Raw genomic sequence first — 18418 nt, forward strand, 5'->3', positions numbered from 1 at the left:
TCTGAATATTGGCAGCAGATGAAGGTGTTTTCTCCACTGCCTGTTTTAAGATTTATTTTAAGGGCAGTACCTGAGAGTCCCGGGCTCCAATAGTATTGAGAGACCCTGCTGCACTTGCGAGGAGTTCACGCAGTGGTCTTGCGAGGCTACTCCGATCCGTAGATGCCGGAACCACAAACACCACGTCCAGACGTCCGCCCACACACACTGTGAGAAGACAATGTTGTAGAGGTAAGTCAGGTATGAAAATGTGTCAATGGGTATGGTAAGTACATAAAACAGGATGTGCGGCTTTGTTACCAGTGCGTTCATCTAGAGAGCTCTCTGTTCCCAATCCATTTGCAAAAGTGGGCAGCACGGTGAAACGATAACCACGGCCCAATCGCAGCCCAGTCACCTGATAGAAGTTGGATGCAGCGGGGAGCGTAACAGACAAGCCTGGACCAATGTCTGAGAGATGTGAACAGTTATAATGATAGGACTGAAGAGCAGGCATAGTCTTAAAAAAATTAATTACAACACTTCACCTCTCTCGTCTCTCCAGCGTAGAATATATCCTGTGGCGCCAGGAAGTGGAGTCCAGCCAAGCCGCACTGAATCCCTGGTAACCTCCGCAACTCGTAAACTTGTGGTACGTGATGGGGGGGAGGGGGAACCAGCTGTATACACCGGTATAGAGAAGCAGCATTTCAATTGCATAAGACATTTCAACAAATATAATTGTTGGAACCCAAGATTTACAGATATATTAAACGATGGCACACAAGACAAACAGTATTCCCAGGCTTGACAGTGACTTTCAAGGTTTTACTAAGTCACTGAATGTTGGCAAGAAACATTTTACATTAAACAAGATATTACTGAGGCCTAAAATGCAATATACTGTATATTATATTCTAAAGCTAATTCTAAATGTTGCTGTACTTAGATGCTTTATTTTATTTTCTACATCGACACACTTTGGCTGGATATTTTAAGCATTAAAAAATGATAAGATAATGTCTGAGTAAAGAAAGACAGGACTCACGTGTGGTGACTCTGACAGACACGGGGGTTCCCTCTCTGTTTTGAACTAAAGCCATGACCCGCACTTCGTACTGGGCTCCCTGGTCCAACCGGTCTAAATCCACTGCTGTCACATCTCCCGCCACCAGCTGACTCCTCTCTTCACCACCTACAGCAGCACATAGTCGCAACAGTGACTAGTGTAATACAGTCTGGCTGCAATAAATCACCCACCACAATAGAAAGCAACTTATTTTTTCAAGTCAAATTGATGCTTTGTGAGATGTATATGGGATTTTAACCCCCAAAAAACATGTCAAGCTATAGGTCTACCATCTGTTCTCTTCCAAGACACACGGTAAGACGTTGCTCCCTGCACACCAACCCAGGTGACTCGGACCACCTCTCCACGAGCCTCCTGGACTTGCAGTGACGTCACAGTCCCAATCACAGAATTATCTGACTCTGGTGGTCAGAACAGGAAACAGTCAGTTATTTTATTTTGTACTACACTAGTCATAGCCAAGTTTCTCCCAAAAGGCACTCTAGACAAAAGCAATAATATGCATTTGATTCAGTGTGGTACCTGTTGTGAAACTCAGGGTGGAAGGACTCCCCTCTCGAGAGCCGGTCAGTGAAGAAACTAATACAGTGTATGATGAATCTGACTGTAGTCCGTCAATGGTGTAAGAAGAAACATCAGCGGCCAAATTACGAGTTGTTTCAACTCCTGCAAAAGCAAAACATGGCAGAGAAATGAACATTTAGATGTCTTCCTCTAACTCAAGATACATAGGTTTTAATAACAATATCTAAAAACTAAGCTTTTACTATTCTTCATATTGCTTGACTTGCTAATCACTGCTTACCATCATCATTGCGCAAAGTGACCTTATAACCAGTTGCCCGGGAGGAACGTGACCATGCAATGCGTATCCCCTGAGGTGTAAAGTCAACAATGCGAAGGCCAGCCACCGATCCCCCGTTGGGATTAGTCCGAGCAGTCAGTGTGACCACCTCTCCAACACGCTGGTCAACCACAGTCGCAACCCCAACTACCAGATCCTCATCCGGCTGCAGGCCGTCCATGGTGAAGGATGTGACCTCCGCCCCCAGAATACGGGACTGCTCTCCACCTGCAAGGCAGAACCAAAAGGAATACAAATGATGCACAAAAACTGAATACTAAGTAAAGATATAAATCAGTCAGATTCAAAATCTGTTTCTTAAAGATTAATGACGAAATACAGCTTTTGCTATGTGTGCACATGTACAAATGTGTCTTTGATTGTGTATACGTATGTATATATATATATAATATATTTGCATACATATATTTATATACATTTGTTTTTATATTCGGGACTGTGGGAAACGCTATTTCGATCTCTCTGTCTGTACACACAAACTGGAAGATTGACAATAAAGTTGACTTTGACTTTTGACTTTGATCTTCATTTTGACCTTAAACATACAAATACATTGATACAAGTTTAAAAAGGATACACTCACAAACACATTGAAAACATACATTATAACACTTACTGTTGCCTTGTCTCCAGGTAACCCTGTAACCCGTTGCCCCAGCAGCACCTGTCCAGGCTATTCGAATTCGCCGACTGTTGGCGTTTGTCACCCTGATGCTAGTCACTCTGCCAATACCTTGCTCTGAAATGAAAGGTGTACAGGTCTCATGTGGCAAAATTCAATGTATTCAGCTTTTTAAGAAAGCAAGTCTGAGGATTTACTTGAAGTAAGACAACAAGAAGACAGCTATGGGCTTTAAAATGTACATTCATCGCAGGTATGTATAATACAATTTACAGTATCTATGAACAGCCTTTAAAAATGTGCAGTGTTCAGCAAATGTATGTCAAAATACAGAACAGAAGGTTAATTCAATTAATTCTTAATACAATTAAAGGGGTGTTTTGCAAATCTGCTTTTGGGCAGTTACAGGAACATGACAACAGGATGAAGCTACGAGCAGCACGGTCACTGCACCACACACCTGGTTTGATGTAGACAGTGACTGGGTCTCCTTCGTTTTCTCCCACCAGCGCTGTGACACTGACCCCATAAGACACTCCCATCGTCAGGTCTCTGAGGTCAAGGGTTGTCTGGTTTCCAGGGATATTCCGGATTTCCTCTGATCCCCCTGACATGACAAGAAAAACACCAGTTGTAGTAGTCTGTTTTTATCCATAGTCAGGCACTAACAAGATCTAAATAATTAATTAAAATTAACCAGTGTACCTGCTTTGTCGAGGATAATGATGCGGTACTTCGTGGCACCGGCTACTCCCGTCCAGCCGAGTCGGACGGTACTGCCCAGGGACTCCACAACTCTCAGGTTGGAGACCCTCCCCACTGGCTGTTCCTCTTAAACACCAGAGGATTTGCGACACTCAGCTAAACATTTAACTTTTTTTTTTAATTCAAGATTGTATTAATGGCAACCAGTGCCTTTATTGTAGAAACAGAATAAAAGCTGCCAGCTCCACCGATGGAGCTTTAGCCGTCCCAACAACAAAATGTTAATATCTCTACAGTAAAACATTTTGAACCAATCTTGGAAGTCAACCCCAGCACATTAATGAACCATCAATCAATCCATAATGAGTTTTGTTCCCCAAGGCTGAGTTACTGACCTCTGCTTAAGGTGGAGACAGGTGTGGCCTCCTCACGACCATCAAACAGGGTGTACAGGTTCATGATATATTCTGTCTTGGGCTGAACGCCTGTTAGCTCATAGCTGGTCGTGGTTCTAGGAAAGGTCAGGCTCTGGATTTGGCCTCCTGGAGAGGAAGCCACATGGTTGGATATTAGTGGGTTTGTTCAAGGATGTGAAAATGTATGACTATTCTTTAACACAGGGTTTCACATTTAAATGCAAGTGTAGTACATTTATGAAAAAAACAGAACTAGTGCATTGTTCAAGATATACCTAAACTATCAGTATATACAAATTGAAAGAGCTGGCATTTTGATTTTATCGGTTTTTTTGTTTTATTTCAGCCATCAAACTAAAAATCAAGTCATCAAGGTACAGTATGAAAACTGCATTTAGCATTAATGTTTTCTATTTTAGTTGTGTTTTATGTTTATTTTAAAACAAATACATTTTGCATCAACATGATACTTTTAGATTTAGCTATTGTTAGCCTGCATTATTTCATACCGCTTTTGATGATAATAAAAACGTCATATTAGCAATAGTCCTCCTGAAAACTATACAATGTTACATGTTATGTACCAAACAACTACAAAAGGGACAGATGACATGCATACAGACCTTCCCCCTCCTTCCACTCCAGGCGGTACCCCCGAGATGCCAGAATGATTCTCCAGGTGAGGCGGATGGTGGAGGGGCTGGTGATGGCTGCTCTGAGCACCTGCTGATCCTGGCGCCCTGAGGGACACACATGATATATCATATGTATGTGATTTTGTGATATGCCATAAGTAAAGTTAGATTTCCATCAACTTATCATTGAAAAATTGATTGAAATGCCTTATTTTCAATGTGATGAGGTAAAAACTCCACAGTTCCTGTTCTGTGAAGAAGTGTTGACCCTCCTTTAGCTAGTGCAAGGCTTCAGTCTAAATCAGTTAAATGTCAAGGTCAGTCAGTCTTCATCAGCTGTACATTTTAATTAAAGTTTCCACAAAACCAAAAAGCTGGCTGGTTTTGGTGAGGTTGTGAAAACCAAACAATATACAGAAAGGAAACATATACAGAAAATGAAATCTAAAAGTCAAACAAAACCAAAATAGGCTTGGCAGGTTGGCCTGAACCTGAACTTAACTAACTTCAACAACGGTCTAACCCTGAGAGGCTCCTACTCCTTGCTTTTAAACAGGAAGTTCCTCCTACTGTACAGACAAACCAAAATGGATGCAATGAAATAAGTCCAATCAAATAATAAAAAATGTCTAACTTAAAAACATTGGTTAAAATGTGATCATTTGGGTTACTTTAAAAGGATATTTCCTAAAAGAATGAAATTAATCAAATCATCATCTTCATCCTTCTGTAGTTTGTATATCATGACATATCCAAAATATGATGGCATCTTGTCTTACGTTAGTCTTACGAAGGCCATTATGTAAAATGTGTAATAGATTGTATAAGGGTGTCAATGGAAATATAACTATAGCTGAACATATGACTGACACAGTTATCCTGAATATACATCCCACTGTGAAACCCTTCCAAACCATTATTACATCCAGAGGCAGCATTTTAACTTATTAACATACACAACCTGCCTAAGGGTTCAAGAATCTGTTGCTAATTGACATTAAAAAATTGTTTTGCTGTTTTGAGGAGTTGCCCATAATCTTTCACTGAAAGCGAAAAAATACAGTTAGTAAGTTTTATGATTTCAACTCCTCGGCCCTTAAGCTGCAGGTATAGTTGACTTGCTTTAAAGAAATGTTGTCTGGGACAAAAAATATCACACAGGTCAGACCTGAGAGCACTTTCTCTCTGATACTGTATTTTGCCTAAGGGTCTTTTCATGTTCATGTAGTAAATATATCAACAAATCAACAAAAAAGTACCAGGTGTCAGTGTGGAGCACAGAGGTCAGAGAACAAAGTCAGACCAGCCGCGGAGCAACAGGCCTCTGGTGATGTACATACACTAACAAATTCAACATGTTACACCGTAACAGATTGGATTGAACACCATACAAAGCTATTGAAGTGGTAAAGTGGTGAAGAGGAAGACAAAAAAATAAAAATCCATTACAATTATTTTTACTAAAACCTTAAATGTCATGCAGTCTCAAATATATTGTTTGGGACTTAATGTGAGGGATCCTACATCTGAGAGAATGTTATAAATACAAATATCAACAATAAAGTTGCAAATAAATATAGTATAAAAGGCTTTATTCAATGTGGTCTTTTCTAAAACAAGATTCAATGCTTTGAATGTATGAAGGGACAGACAATTTCTCACAAACCGCAGACATCACAAATAGTCACTCTTCTGGTTTACACAGGAACAAACACACAAGGTACTGTGGTGTACAGTATACACAGCACTGTATACATTCTACTTCTTTGAAAGCAGGATTTAGCAACACAAGGTTTCCTGTTCAGTGCATTGACGCTGCGGTGACTCAGAACTTCATTCAAATAACACCGGTCCGACTGAAGTGACACCATATGGGCCTTACTCACGAGAGACAGATGGTGTGTGTGCAACGGGTGTGTAGGTGTGATTGAAATGTTCCTTAAGAAGAGCTAAGCAGTAACATAGAACGGTTTTCAGGAGAGAGACAATCAGAAAAGAAGATTGTTGGCCATCTACTTCATCTCTTCTTTCTGTCCCTGTGCTTAGCAGGGCACAACTGAAGCAACCATCTATTCAAAAAGCATTATTTTTACTACAATCACTCATTTCAGGAAGACCAAAAGGACACAATACGTGGCATTTTTGTTGATTTTGTTTATGCATATGCGAGTTTTGAGAGGGAATACGGGGCAACAAACACAGAGACCATTTGTTTGGTGCTTTGATAAACTACTGACTACACCTACCTGTATTGAACCTGGTCGTTGCTCCAGTACCCTCGTTGATGCCCTCGTACAGCGGGATGATGGTGACGATGTACTCAGCGTCGGCCTGCAGTCTGGACAAAGTGTGAAACTCCTCAGTAACCTCCACCGTCTCGACATTTCGTCCTTGGTGAAGGGGAAGGAAAAATGATATATGTAAATACTGACTGTCAGAAAGGAAAGTGTTTTTTTTTAATTGTGTGTGTGAGCCTTGTCCTGACCTGTGAAAGGCCCCCAGACCAGACGGTAGGCCCGCGCGCCCCTAACGCCTCTCCACCGCACATGAACACTGCTCTCTGACTTCGTCTCCACTGACAACTGCTCCACTGCCTCAAGGCGCACTAAACACATGCAAAAACATGAACACTCATTCACTAATATTTGCCAATTGTATTGGAACACATTCCAACCACAAGGAGACAGTATCACTATATTTTCAATGTCTGTATTATATTGAGTTGGCTGATTATGATCAAATTACAACTTAAATCTTCATATAACAGTACCAAAGGCATTCATAACAGGCTACAGGGGGGGACTCACGTGTGCGGGCGTTGAGGATGGAGGGGGCTGCAGAGTTTCGGGGGAAAAGAGGGTAGAGGCTGACGACGTACTCTGTGTCGGGCTTAAGGGACTCCAGGGTGACAGAAGTGGAGTCTGCAGACAGAGACCGCTCCAACAGCTGAGCAGCGGGCTGACCTGCTCTTCCAAAAAACACATAAAAGACAGTGTAAGAAGTGAGGTGGCGGATGCCGAATAATAATTACTTCACTAATTGCAAGCACAAAATATACTGTTTATTAGGAATGCAACAATACTAACATGACATACTTGGCCAATTTTAATAAAAATGTGTCAGTTTATTTTTGTTGCTGCATTAAAAGGAGTTACACTTGAATTCATGTTCATTTTGAAGATTTTTTGTCATTTTTCTGTATGATGATTTATAATTTTAATAATAAATAACAATTCAGTAAAAATGTATCCATGTTTCTAATTGTAACCTTTTTGTTACGAAATTAAGTAAGCATTAGTTAGGTCAAGCCTGATGATGCCTTTGACAATGAGCATGATCACAGTCACTTTCACACAGTGAGGCATAAAGCTTAAAATGTAAGACTGGTATTGGATCAGAAGTCAGGATGGGCCAATACTCATCAGCATCAGGAATTAAAAAGTTGGATCTTTGCATCCCTAGTGTACAGATTGTTAAACGATATATTAGCTAAGAAAATATGTGACCTCAATTCATTAAGGTTACCTAATTCTCACCTATAAGTTTGGCAGCAAGCCAACTATAGAGAGCTTGTCAGAGCCAGCTGTGTGTGTGTGTGTGTGTGTGTGTGTGTGTGTGTGTGTGTGTGTGTGTGTGTGTGTGTGTGTGTGTGTGTGTGTGTGTGTGTGTGTGTGTGTGTGTGTGTGTGTGTGTGTGTGTGTGTGTGTGTGTGTGTGTGTGTGTGTGTGTGTGTGTGTGTGTGTGTGTGTGTGTGTGTGTGTGTGTGTCTTTTAGTGTCAGTTTTGATCGCTGGAGTTATCAGTGCAAGTACAGGCAGACATAGTAACAGGTAGAAACTTCACACCACTCATTACAGGATACACAGAGTCCTCATTTAAATACTCTCACACATGTTCAGGCCTAACTAGTCAGAAGAGGAGCACCATGTGAGACTGGCACTCCTGCCACATGTTTGGATGCAGAAACTGTTTGTATGAGCCCTCAGGGGCTACTTTTCTCTCCTGAATCAAAGCATAGGAACCCAGACATCTTGACACTGTTATAATCTATGCCACACCCTGTCTCTAGACATTTAAGGACAAAATTACTGACAATATGTAACATAAGTGAAGGTTTCCACCATCTATCCGTATTTAAAGTTTGGTGATGATGAATATACTTTTATATATTTTAGGTAATGATTTTGCAGGAAAATCCTTGCAAACAGTCGGTGCCTGAGGGTGGTAAGCTGTTAGAAAGCTCATGTTTCCTCAGCTATGACTGCTGTACATTCTCAACATGTTTCCAACTTGCCGCCAAAAGGTTAACTGCTATCGACTGCTACAGCTTCTTTTCTCCTTCATTTGAAATGTAATCATTCATTCTGTCAAAATAGTTTTTTGTGAAAAGATGATTGTGTTACAACACAGGTACTTAATGTCTGTTTTTTCAAGCCAAAAAGAGGAGAGAAGTTGCTAATGCACTCTAAGTCAATCAGATGAGAGGCAGAGAGAAAGAGAAAGTATGTTAGACAGAGATAACATACTTATTACAAATAAACTCAACTAAACTAAATAAAAGGGACTGTGTTTCTGACCTTGTGGTCCATAAGTGAGTCTGTAGCCCTGCACAGGAGTCGAAGGCTGACCCCAGTCCAGAGCGAGCGAGAAGAAGCCTGCCTGAGCCAGGCGTAGACTGGTGACCCCTGGCAAAGATCCTTTGTGAAGAGGAAAAAAGGGCACTGCAGATGTATGACGGTGACACATGAAACATTAAGGGTTCTTTCTTGTGTGGGAGAGGTGTTGAAGACGAGAGAAAATGCAGATGTACAACAAAAACTGCATTACTCAAATGGCCACTTTATGCCGGCACTAAAAGAGCGTCAATCCCCAAAGACCCCCATGTTAAAATTCCCAACATTACAGCAGAAACACAAATATGAACAGAATAGTACATGAAATCATAAATGCACCTATAGCCTCTACTTCCATTTATTAAAACTGTATTGGGGTTCATTTTTTACAAAATTCACATGTTAAATTATATTATGGCTTAAAGTTATGCATAATTTAGGGCGTGAACGCTTTGAGTGACTGGTGATTAACCTCACAACCCAAAGCTGTTGGCTCTTCACATTTGACTTACTTGTTCGTTGTTTGGCAGAAGCAGACTCCCCCAAACTGTTTGGGTATTGGGCAATGACAGTCACCAGGTAGTCGGTTCCTGACCTCAGCTCTCGTGCGGAAAACGTCCTCTGACTGGCAGGGACAGTGTCCTGCGGGGATAGACAGAGGATATTTTGCGAAGTTAGTGACTAATTTAGACGGGTGAGACATGAAATTCTTTTATTTGTATTATGTCTGCCAGGATAAGCAAATATTACTCTTCGCTCTGCCAAGTTTTAATCCCAACAGCATCTACATAAAGAAGATCCACCCAAAGACATGTTTATACCAATCCTGAAGGCATGTGTTTCTCTTGCAAAGCACGATTGACTTTGGCTTCTTAAACTGCAATTAAAAACTTGTGCGTGTCACCTCCAGGTGTCAGGAATTTACTTTCAACAGCTGAACTTACCTGACGCATGTCTGCTGTGATAGGTTGACCCAAGCCGGAGAGTGGCACATACTGGATCACATAGCCACTCAAAGGACCCACCGCTGCACTCCAGCGAAACCTTAGAGTATCAGATGTCTGGCCTGTGAACTGAATGTTTGACGGACCAGAAAACGCCTCTGAAAGTAGAGGAGAGGGTGGAAGCAGGTTGAAACATAGATATAATTAAATGCAGGTTTACAATGTGACAATAAAGTCTGAGTCCACATTTTTTAAGGTAACCCACATGACCTACATACCATCACTAGCGTAAACTCCTCCTGCTTTGGTACACAGTTGAGGGCTCACAAGAGGAAGAAGAGTGTTCAGCAGCTTAAAGTCCCCAACAAAGGATATAAAATCACTGCTGGGCTGGGAGGAGATCTGAGACAGTTCACTCCTGTCTGCACTTTTTATACCTAACAAAACACAGAACATTTAAAAAAAAAAGAGAAATCAATGTTGCTTGAGTGTAAAATAAAATCCCAATTGCTTTGCTTTGCAGAGGCACTGCTAGGTGAGACACTTACCGACTGCAAACACATGAACTCCCTGACTGCGGAGCTTCTGTGCTGGTTCCTGCACTTTGTCTTGTGACTTCCCATCTGTGATCAGGATGGTGATCTGAAATGTACCCACAGGTGGAATAAGAAACACAAAAAGCACTATGTTAAGTATGCAATTTTATAAATACAAAAGTCCTAAGAATGGCTGCTCCTCAGACCTTTGGGACAACCCGACTCGACGTGGGATTGAAGAAGTTATCTGCAACAAACTTGAGACCAGCACCAGTGTGTGTGTTTCCACCCTTATAGCTCAGATCCTCCACAGCGTTGATCAGATCAGTGCCATCCAGGTAGGTAGTAAATGTAAATTCAACTCTGGAGGGAGATACATTTACATTAAATACATAATGCTGCACCTGCTTTAGGATCATTTGTCATTGCATGTACAGAAGAGTAATGAATAGGGATGTAACGATATACCGAATATCGCGATAAATAAACGTCTCAATACCGTCGTGAGACTAACAAAATCTACCGCGATATTACATGGTTAATTATTATTATTTATTTTAAACCTTTATTTAACCAGGTGGTCCCATTGAGATCATCGATCTCTTTTTCAAGGGAGACCTGTCCAACAAGGCAGCAAGTAGGTTGCAACATGAACATAAAACAACAGATAACACAAAAGGACATCATATTTACAGGGCTACATGTACATACCTAGAGACATTGACAAGTACCAACAGTATATTTATATCTCGCCCTGTCAATAAGCCTCACCTTCTTACCAATAACGGTATTGCTTTTGACGTGGTGGAGAGATAATGCACGGTTTTACCCACTGCTGTCATCCATGGTCAAAGCATATCTCTCTGCCCCACAGAGGTGGCGTTAGACCTTTTCGCTGTCCTTCATTTTGAAAGACAGGATCGTACGGCAAAGTACGGTTTGGAAAGGATATCATTTCCTTTTGGAGGGCATGCATAAATCAGCAAACACCAGAGCCTCGCTGCGGGGAAACTTTGGCGCCGTTCCGAGTTTGTTGTAATCTGTCAAAATGACAGATTTTTCAGTCATTGTTAAAAAAGAAAATCGGTTAACACGACCACTGCTGTCCCAGCAACATCAGTACCAAGCGAGAGACTTTTTTCCAAAACAGGGGATATTGTAAATGCCCAAACATCCCAGCTTCTACCTGGAAATTTGGACATGCTCATATTCCTAAAAAAAAACCTGTCTGATGATGCTGAGTGAGTGAGTTAGTGAGTTTGAGTTGAGTTACTTGAACAAATAAAGTGAAAAATTAATTTATTTTATTGCAGGGTCTGATTATTAAATGTCCTTCTTTATTTGTGAGATGCAGTGGCACAAAGAAAATGCCTACTTTGTTTGGTAGTACTAGTAGTTCAAAAAACACTGGTTGTTCTTGTTCCAGTCTGTTACTGTCACTTTGTTTTCGACACTTTAAAATACTACTATCTTACTAAAATGTTGTACAAATCAGATTTATTATTTAATAAAGAACATTTTTTCAAGTAAAAAAAAATAATTCTAAATGTTTCCCCCAAAAGTCTTTGAATTTTTTTTTTTAATTTCTTTTTCAATATCGCGATAAATACCATACCGTGGACTTGTTATCGCGATATTATCGTACTGTGAGTTTTTGATATCGTTACATCCCTAGTAATGAATATGAATGTTTGTGAATATTAATCCTTTCAGTCACCTGGAGGTCTCGCTGTATTGTATTGCACCAAACCGTATCCCTGTCTTGCTGACAAAGCTGGCAAATGGTTTGACGATTCCAGCCATAAAGCCTTTCACCAGAAGAAAGTTTGCTCGGCCAACACTGGAAGACCCGTCAACCAGGAAAACAATATCTGCTGCTTGCACTTTATTACACCTGCCTGAAAATACAGAGGGATGAAGAATACATGAGAGAACACACTTTTTGTATTCAAACAAACACGTGAGGAGGAAAATTGGAGCTGGTGTGGTAGTTGGGAGGATCATTTGATTTATATTTACCATGAGCTTCAGCCTGTTTCATGGAGAACAGCAGGACAGTCACAGTGAAAAACCAGGTCCCCATCTTCACAAACCTGGGCACAAAGAGAGTAGATTACACTTGTTTTATCATGTCTGAAACCATCAGAACTCAATGCAAAACAGTCTGACCAAATTACAAAATTGTAACTTTATAGTTATATTACATTTTCTGTTAATAGCAGCATTTGTTTCATACACATTTAATTGAAGCCCCCTTTTGAATTACATTGTATCGAATGGGTGTACAAACTTTGAAGAAAGACCTTTACAGTATGTACCTATATGTTGTTTTTTTATCATTCATTTTGTTAATGTATAACAATTAAAAAAAAATTACTCATTGAGACCATCAAAGTAGTACCGGTAAATGGAGAAAAATACATTTGATTGGGAACCAAATGTTTTACAAAATAAATAAACCTGAAAACATTTTTTAATTATTCATTCTTGCAGGGTTAGACCGCCTTGTTTTTGTTTGAACTAATACTCCTTCTTTCCTTGTGGCTTCAGGTCGTCTCTGTTGGAACCCTCTTCTTTCAGATCAAATGTTGCCATCCATAATATTCATCACAATCATCAAAATGTCAAAGTCAACATTATTGTCAATCTTCCAGTTTGTGATGTCAGATAGTCATATTTGTTTTTAATTTATTTGAGGCTCCTAATGTTATTACGTTCCTGTTCAGCTGCATTACACATGTCATTTGTTCCACAGCCTATGTTGAGGGTAGTTAAGCCCTGTTATTTGTCACAGTCTCCATGTTTCTTTAGAGTTATTGCCATTGTTCCTGCCTGTACCTGTTCTGAACCACCTAGCATCTTTGATATATACGCCTATATGCCTGCCAACCTCCCATTGAACACTTTGTTTTCTTGATCTAAATGTTTGTCTGACTACCAAGTGTTTCGCTTTTATTAGTTAAACTTGACAAGATGCTTTAGGTGAAAGTCATGTTTGCATGTTACATGTTCACTGTTAGCATTGTAAAACTACTCAGACTAAATAGTTCCTACTTCCTACACTAGCATAAATACCCAAATCAGAGCCTCTAGTACAAGTTAAGGCAGGAATATGAAATTGATTAATTACAATAAAACCAAAACAAACATTAGCACCTGTTAGGATGGCTTACTGATTCGAAATTACAATATAATATATTGTTATGATGAATTTAATAAGACCTTCAAATTACAATGGATAATGACCTCAAAATATGCACACTGAAGCCAGGGAAAATATTATTGTAACTCTTGTCATTAACTTTGTGTCAATACAAACAATGCATGTGTGGACAAATCCAAATTAATTGCAAATACCAGATACGCATAAACAAATGTTCCCTGACCTTCAACCCGACACTCAAGTTGATAAAATATGTTTATGCAATTGTGATCTGTGAGTATGAAATCAACACCCCACATATTTAACAATTCATTTTCTTAATTGCCAAAACAGAACTACATTGTCCATCATGCACTGTTGTGACAATGCAACACAGTAAACATCGCAAACACTTAATCATGTATGTTGGAAACACATTGAGCAATGTAATGATGAAAATGATCTGCTTATGTTTTACTTTTCATTACTTGTATTGTATTTGTTGCGTTTAAACTGTATAATGTCAGATGCAAATATTAACAATGTGATATATTTACATTATACTTAGCGTCACACATTTATGTCCTAAAATGTCATGCACTGCATGCACCATATTTCCATAAGAATGTACTACTATATGTCTGGAGTGCAAAAGCCAGAAAAGAATGCAACTGTGTTATTATGAAACTGAATTTTTACATTATTTGGTGCAAACAATAAGACAGTCCAGGACTTTCACATGTAGATTTTCTTTTTGGCCTGTGTCACATTTACACATCATCAGTGTCGCTATCCACTGCTCACAAGTTAGGAGCTAAACTATCAATCTCAGCCAATTTCTGTGACAGCAATCATCTGATAAGTGGAATCCGATATGTATGTGGGGTACTTCTTTCCATAACAACCTATATACACAATCACCTATTCATAGAGGTAATGCAAGACACAGTGGCACTGGCTACTGCAAATAGGTGACAGATGTTGAGCCAATGGACAAAACCTCTGATCTACTCTGTAGAGCTATGGTAGCTACAGTAAACATTGTCAGGATCAAAACCACCAGAAACCACTTAAGTTGATGAAACAAAATGTATAAGAGAGAGCAGCATGACAACATCAGACATATGTGACTTTCTGAGCGTGTAAAGGAATGCAAGGAAAATCAACATCATCTGGAATGTGGTCATTTTCATTGCCCAAAACATTCCCAGCAGACAGAAAAAAGGGCTCTTGCTGCAGTGCTGTACTATAATACTATGGCTATACAATAGCTGTTACGGATAGTTTCACATTTTGTGAGAAACATGTATTGGCTTCTTTCTAAGAGTTGGATGAGAAAATTGACACCATTGTCACATCTGTCTCATACATAGCAGTACACGGCCCAAGTTAGCTTAGCAAAATGACTCGAAACAGGGAGACACTGCTATCTCAGTTTGATATTATTGCAAAAAGTGAAGCAAAAGAAAATGTTGTTTTAATCCCTGCACCTGGCCAAGAAATAGTTTGGCACACAACCCCTCATAAAACCATAACAAATAATTGTTTATCTATAGTTGTTGCATGGATTAAACAAACAATATATGACAACATGTTCATTTGTGAATGTTCTGGCAGCTGGATTTTGTTACCTTTGGGCAGAGTCTTGCTTTTTCAACCATTTTGCCAATCTTTATGCTAAGCTAAGCTAAATGTCATCTGGCTGTAGCTTTACATTGACCCACAGATGTGAGTGTGGGATCAATCTTCTAATCTATCGTTCTCTAAAAAAGAAAATTAGCAAGTTTCCCAAAATGTTGAAACTATTCTATTAGTAAAGTTTTAGTAGGACTTGGGTTTTTCTATAAAAGTACTTTCATACATTGTGTACTGAGCATAGACACAGTGAATACTCATTATCAAACTCTAAAAATCCTTATGACTAAAAATACACCAGAATCTCTTGGCCTTTTCCCATTTTATTATATTTGTTCAAGACTTCTAGACATTTCCTCAAGCCAGAAGCTCATACTTAGCCATGAATGTGTGTTCCTGATTTAAGATGCAAAGCCCACAAAACCAACAATTGTTTTTACCAAACTCAAAAGGCTTAATTAAGCTTAATATGTTCCAAATGTAATGCTCATTCACGTTTTTTGTAAGTATTTATTCTCAGACTTCTACGGCAATACAATTAAATAAGGTACGATTAGCTCATGACGAGCCACATCAGCATGTTCACCTTTGATGTTATTTTAATTTACTGTAATCTAATGAAACCATGCATACTGTATTTCTGGTTTCATTATGTCAACAAGGTTTTGAGACCAAAGTCCATACCCACAGCCTTTTCTGAGCAATTGCATCTTGACTTACTTAACAGATGATAATTAAAAGGCACTAATTACGTGAGCCATCAAAAAACTGCTGGAAACTCAAATTGGTATCGGTATATGTTGAAAGCTTTCTCTTCCTGTCACTCACACAACATACCCATAAACCCTACTGTAATTAAGGCCCCTTTCTAAAGTTAGAGTACTGTGGGAGTAACATCCTTTGCTGATAAAGTCATGTTTTATTACAGCATATGCAAATACATTAATCAAGTACATTCCTAGGGTGGCCTCCACACATGGAATTGTTTAAAGAAGGAAGTAACTGCTTTATAGCCCCACCCACCATAGGCCACCTGGGAATTAAACAAAACACAGGGGTTTAAAAGGTCAATGTTTAGTATCAAAGTGCAGCTAAATGCCACCATCAACAGTAGTCAAGTGAGGACTGGGTGTGGGGGAAAAAACAACCTGTCACAAGGGCATAGATAGAGGAAGAAAAGGACTTTGCGGGGAGAAGAAGAAAAAGAGTTTTGGACTCATCCCACCGAATCTGGTGGGAGCAGTACAGAGGCTGCATTCTGAAAGCTCGGCTCAGGCAGGATCACAGAGTTGTGGTTTAGTAGAGATGCCATTCTCCCAGGGGGGGCGGCGGGCCACAGTGCAGGATTGGGTAAGAGCCAGTTACTCTCAGCATAACATCAGTCATCAGGGGACAGAAATTGACACACATGGACAGGGGGATGTAGGGTCATAGTAGGGTGGGGTGCCACAGTAAATTACCAAAGTCTACTACAAATCTGCTCACGCACCAGAATGTTGGGTACTTGGATAACAAAAGCTGCTGGTGGCAAGAACAGAAGAGACTTACTCTGAGTCTGTCTGGGGGTCAAAAACAAGTTGACTGGTCATTCACCTTTGACCTGTACCCTCAGGTCAAGTACAGCATGCCTCACTTCCTTCAATAATGAACTTTAAGTCAGTTTCTTCATCCAAGCTAAACAAAAGTACTAAAAGCAGTCAGCTTTTAAAAATATTCTGTGAACTCTTGTTGGAACAAGTTTCAAAGGAACCACTAATCTTATCCTCCTTTTTTACAAGCTTTGTGTTACTATTTACAATAGCCAGATGGAATAAATTAGGGAAGTTATTGCATTTATCAATAGGGTATCTCTGTCAAAGACATAAATGAATGAAGAAAAACGTTTAAAATCCCCTAGTTTACAGCTAGTCTATTCCAAAGATAAACACAGGAAAACACTTAAAACACCCAGAACTTTTCCATAAAAAGGCCCATTGTTGTTGACATTGTGAAGGAAACAACAATATTTAAAAGTACCCCTCTGAAAATAATGTTCTATTATGGTTAACAGAAAATGTTCCCTTCGAAAAACATCAAACAGACCCAGTAATCAGCAACAGTCCTCTGGATGACACACTTGGGATCAGTCCATATCGCACCCGAGTGGCACGCAAGAAAGGGAACATATGGCTTCATTGATAATGTGAATGAAAAGATGAGGAGGGGGGTACTGAAGGTGAGGCAGAGAGGAAGGGTCTAATAATTCATGCTAAAGGCTTTTGAGCCATTCATTAAAAGGTCAATGTCAATGGAATTATATCCCGGCTTTGCGTGAGAGACAGACCACAGCAAAACATGGATGCACTTAGAAGTGGAACAGACAATTGAAACCAAGGAGACATAAATCTTGGCTTTTGGTTGGACAATATTCTGAATTTCAAACACCATATTGAAGTTCTAACAAAGAAATTGAAATTCACTCTTGGCTTCCTTTACAGACTTAAGTGTTGTTTTTCAACTTCATCCTTTAAAAGGTTGGTCTCTGGCTTATTCCTGTCCCAGCTGGACTACGGTGATACCATTTATAGATTTGCCTGTCCCACTGTCTTGGCCAAACTTGACCCACTCTACCATGCTGCACTGCGTTATATATCAAATGCACCCTATAGGACTCATCATTGCACACCGTATAGCCTAACTGGATGGTCCTCACTCACTATGTGTAGGATGCAGCATTGGTTTTTATTAATGTATAAAGCCATTTTAGGAAAGCTTCCACTGTACATATGTGCCAGATTTGCTCCAGTTTGTGACTTTTACAACCTCAGATCCAGTGCCTGGATACGGTTCCAGGTTCCTGCTGTGCGGACTGAGGCTGGAAAAAAGGAGTATCTTTTATTATGGTCCTTGGTCTTGGAGTGACCTTCAATCACGCCTCAAACTGACGGCACTTGTCTCTATAGCATGTTTTAAATTGAAGTTGTCAGAAGTCCTTACCGCCAGCTGCTCTTGCAATTATAAGTAGTGCCTTTCTTACTGTCCTAATGTGCACACTGTAGTAACTGCTTTTTTCATCTTTTGTTTTCTTAGTTATGTTCTCTGTATTTTATGTGTTTGTGTTATGTGTTATGTGTAACGTTGCTGCCTTCTTGGCCAGGTCAGCATTGTAAATGAGATTTTATCTCAATGCTTTTTATCTGGTTAAATAAAGGTTAAATAAAAAATAAATAAATAAATAAAAGCAGAGAAGGCAGAGGA

At 39.7% G+C, this 18418-nt stretch overlaps 1 protein-coding gene across 1 annotated transcript in view; it reads right to left on the reverse strand.

Moving 5' to 3' along the window:
* Positions 1-18418, reverse strand: part of col7a1 (collagen, type VII, alpha 1) — a 79075-nt gene that overhangs the window by 40650 nt on the left and 20007 nt on the right. The window contains exons 3-25 of the mRNA XM_079682257.1: positions 12424-12497; positions 12122-12302; positions 10611-10767; positions 10417-10510; positions 10147-10305; positions 9869-10026; positions 9437-9566; positions 8889-9008; positions 7120-7275; positions 6798-6917; positions 6559-6702; positions 4301-4417; positions 3657-3803; positions 3262-3387; positions 3017-3163; positions 2551-2673; positions 1875-2141; positions 1592-1735; positions 1339-1470; positions 1028-1174; positions 528-659; positions 301-450; positions 71-207 (exon numbers count right to left, since the gene is read on the reverse strand). Coding sequence (XP_079538383.1) covers positions 71-207; positions 301-450; positions 528-659; positions 1028-1174; positions 1339-1470; positions 1592-1735; positions 1875-2141; positions 2551-2673; positions 3017-3163; positions 3262-3387; positions 3657-3803; positions 4301-4417; positions 6559-6702; positions 6798-6917; positions 7120-7275; positions 8889-9008; positions 9437-9566; positions 9869-10026; positions 10147-10305; positions 10417-10510; positions 10611-10767; positions 12122-12302; positions 12424-12487 — 3252 coding nt within the window. The 5' untranslated portion in view covers positions 12488-12497. The remainder of the gene's footprint in view (positions 1-70; positions 208-300; positions 451-527; positions 660-1027; positions 1175-1338; positions 1471-1591; positions 1736-1874; positions 2142-2550; positions 2674-3016; positions 3164-3261; positions 3388-3656; positions 3804-4300; positions 4418-6558; positions 6703-6797; positions 6918-7119; positions 7276-8888; positions 9009-9436; positions 9567-9868; positions 10027-10146; positions 10306-10416; positions 10511-10610; positions 10768-12121; positions 12303-12423; positions 12498-18418) is intronic.

The sequence above is a fragment of the Notothenia rossii genome (genome assembly GCF_949606895.1).
Source record: "Notothenia rossii genome assembly, chromosome: 5".
NCBI classification, from domain to species: Eukaryota; Metazoa; Chordata; class Actinopteri; order Perciformes; family Nototheniidae; genus Notothenia; species Notothenia rossii.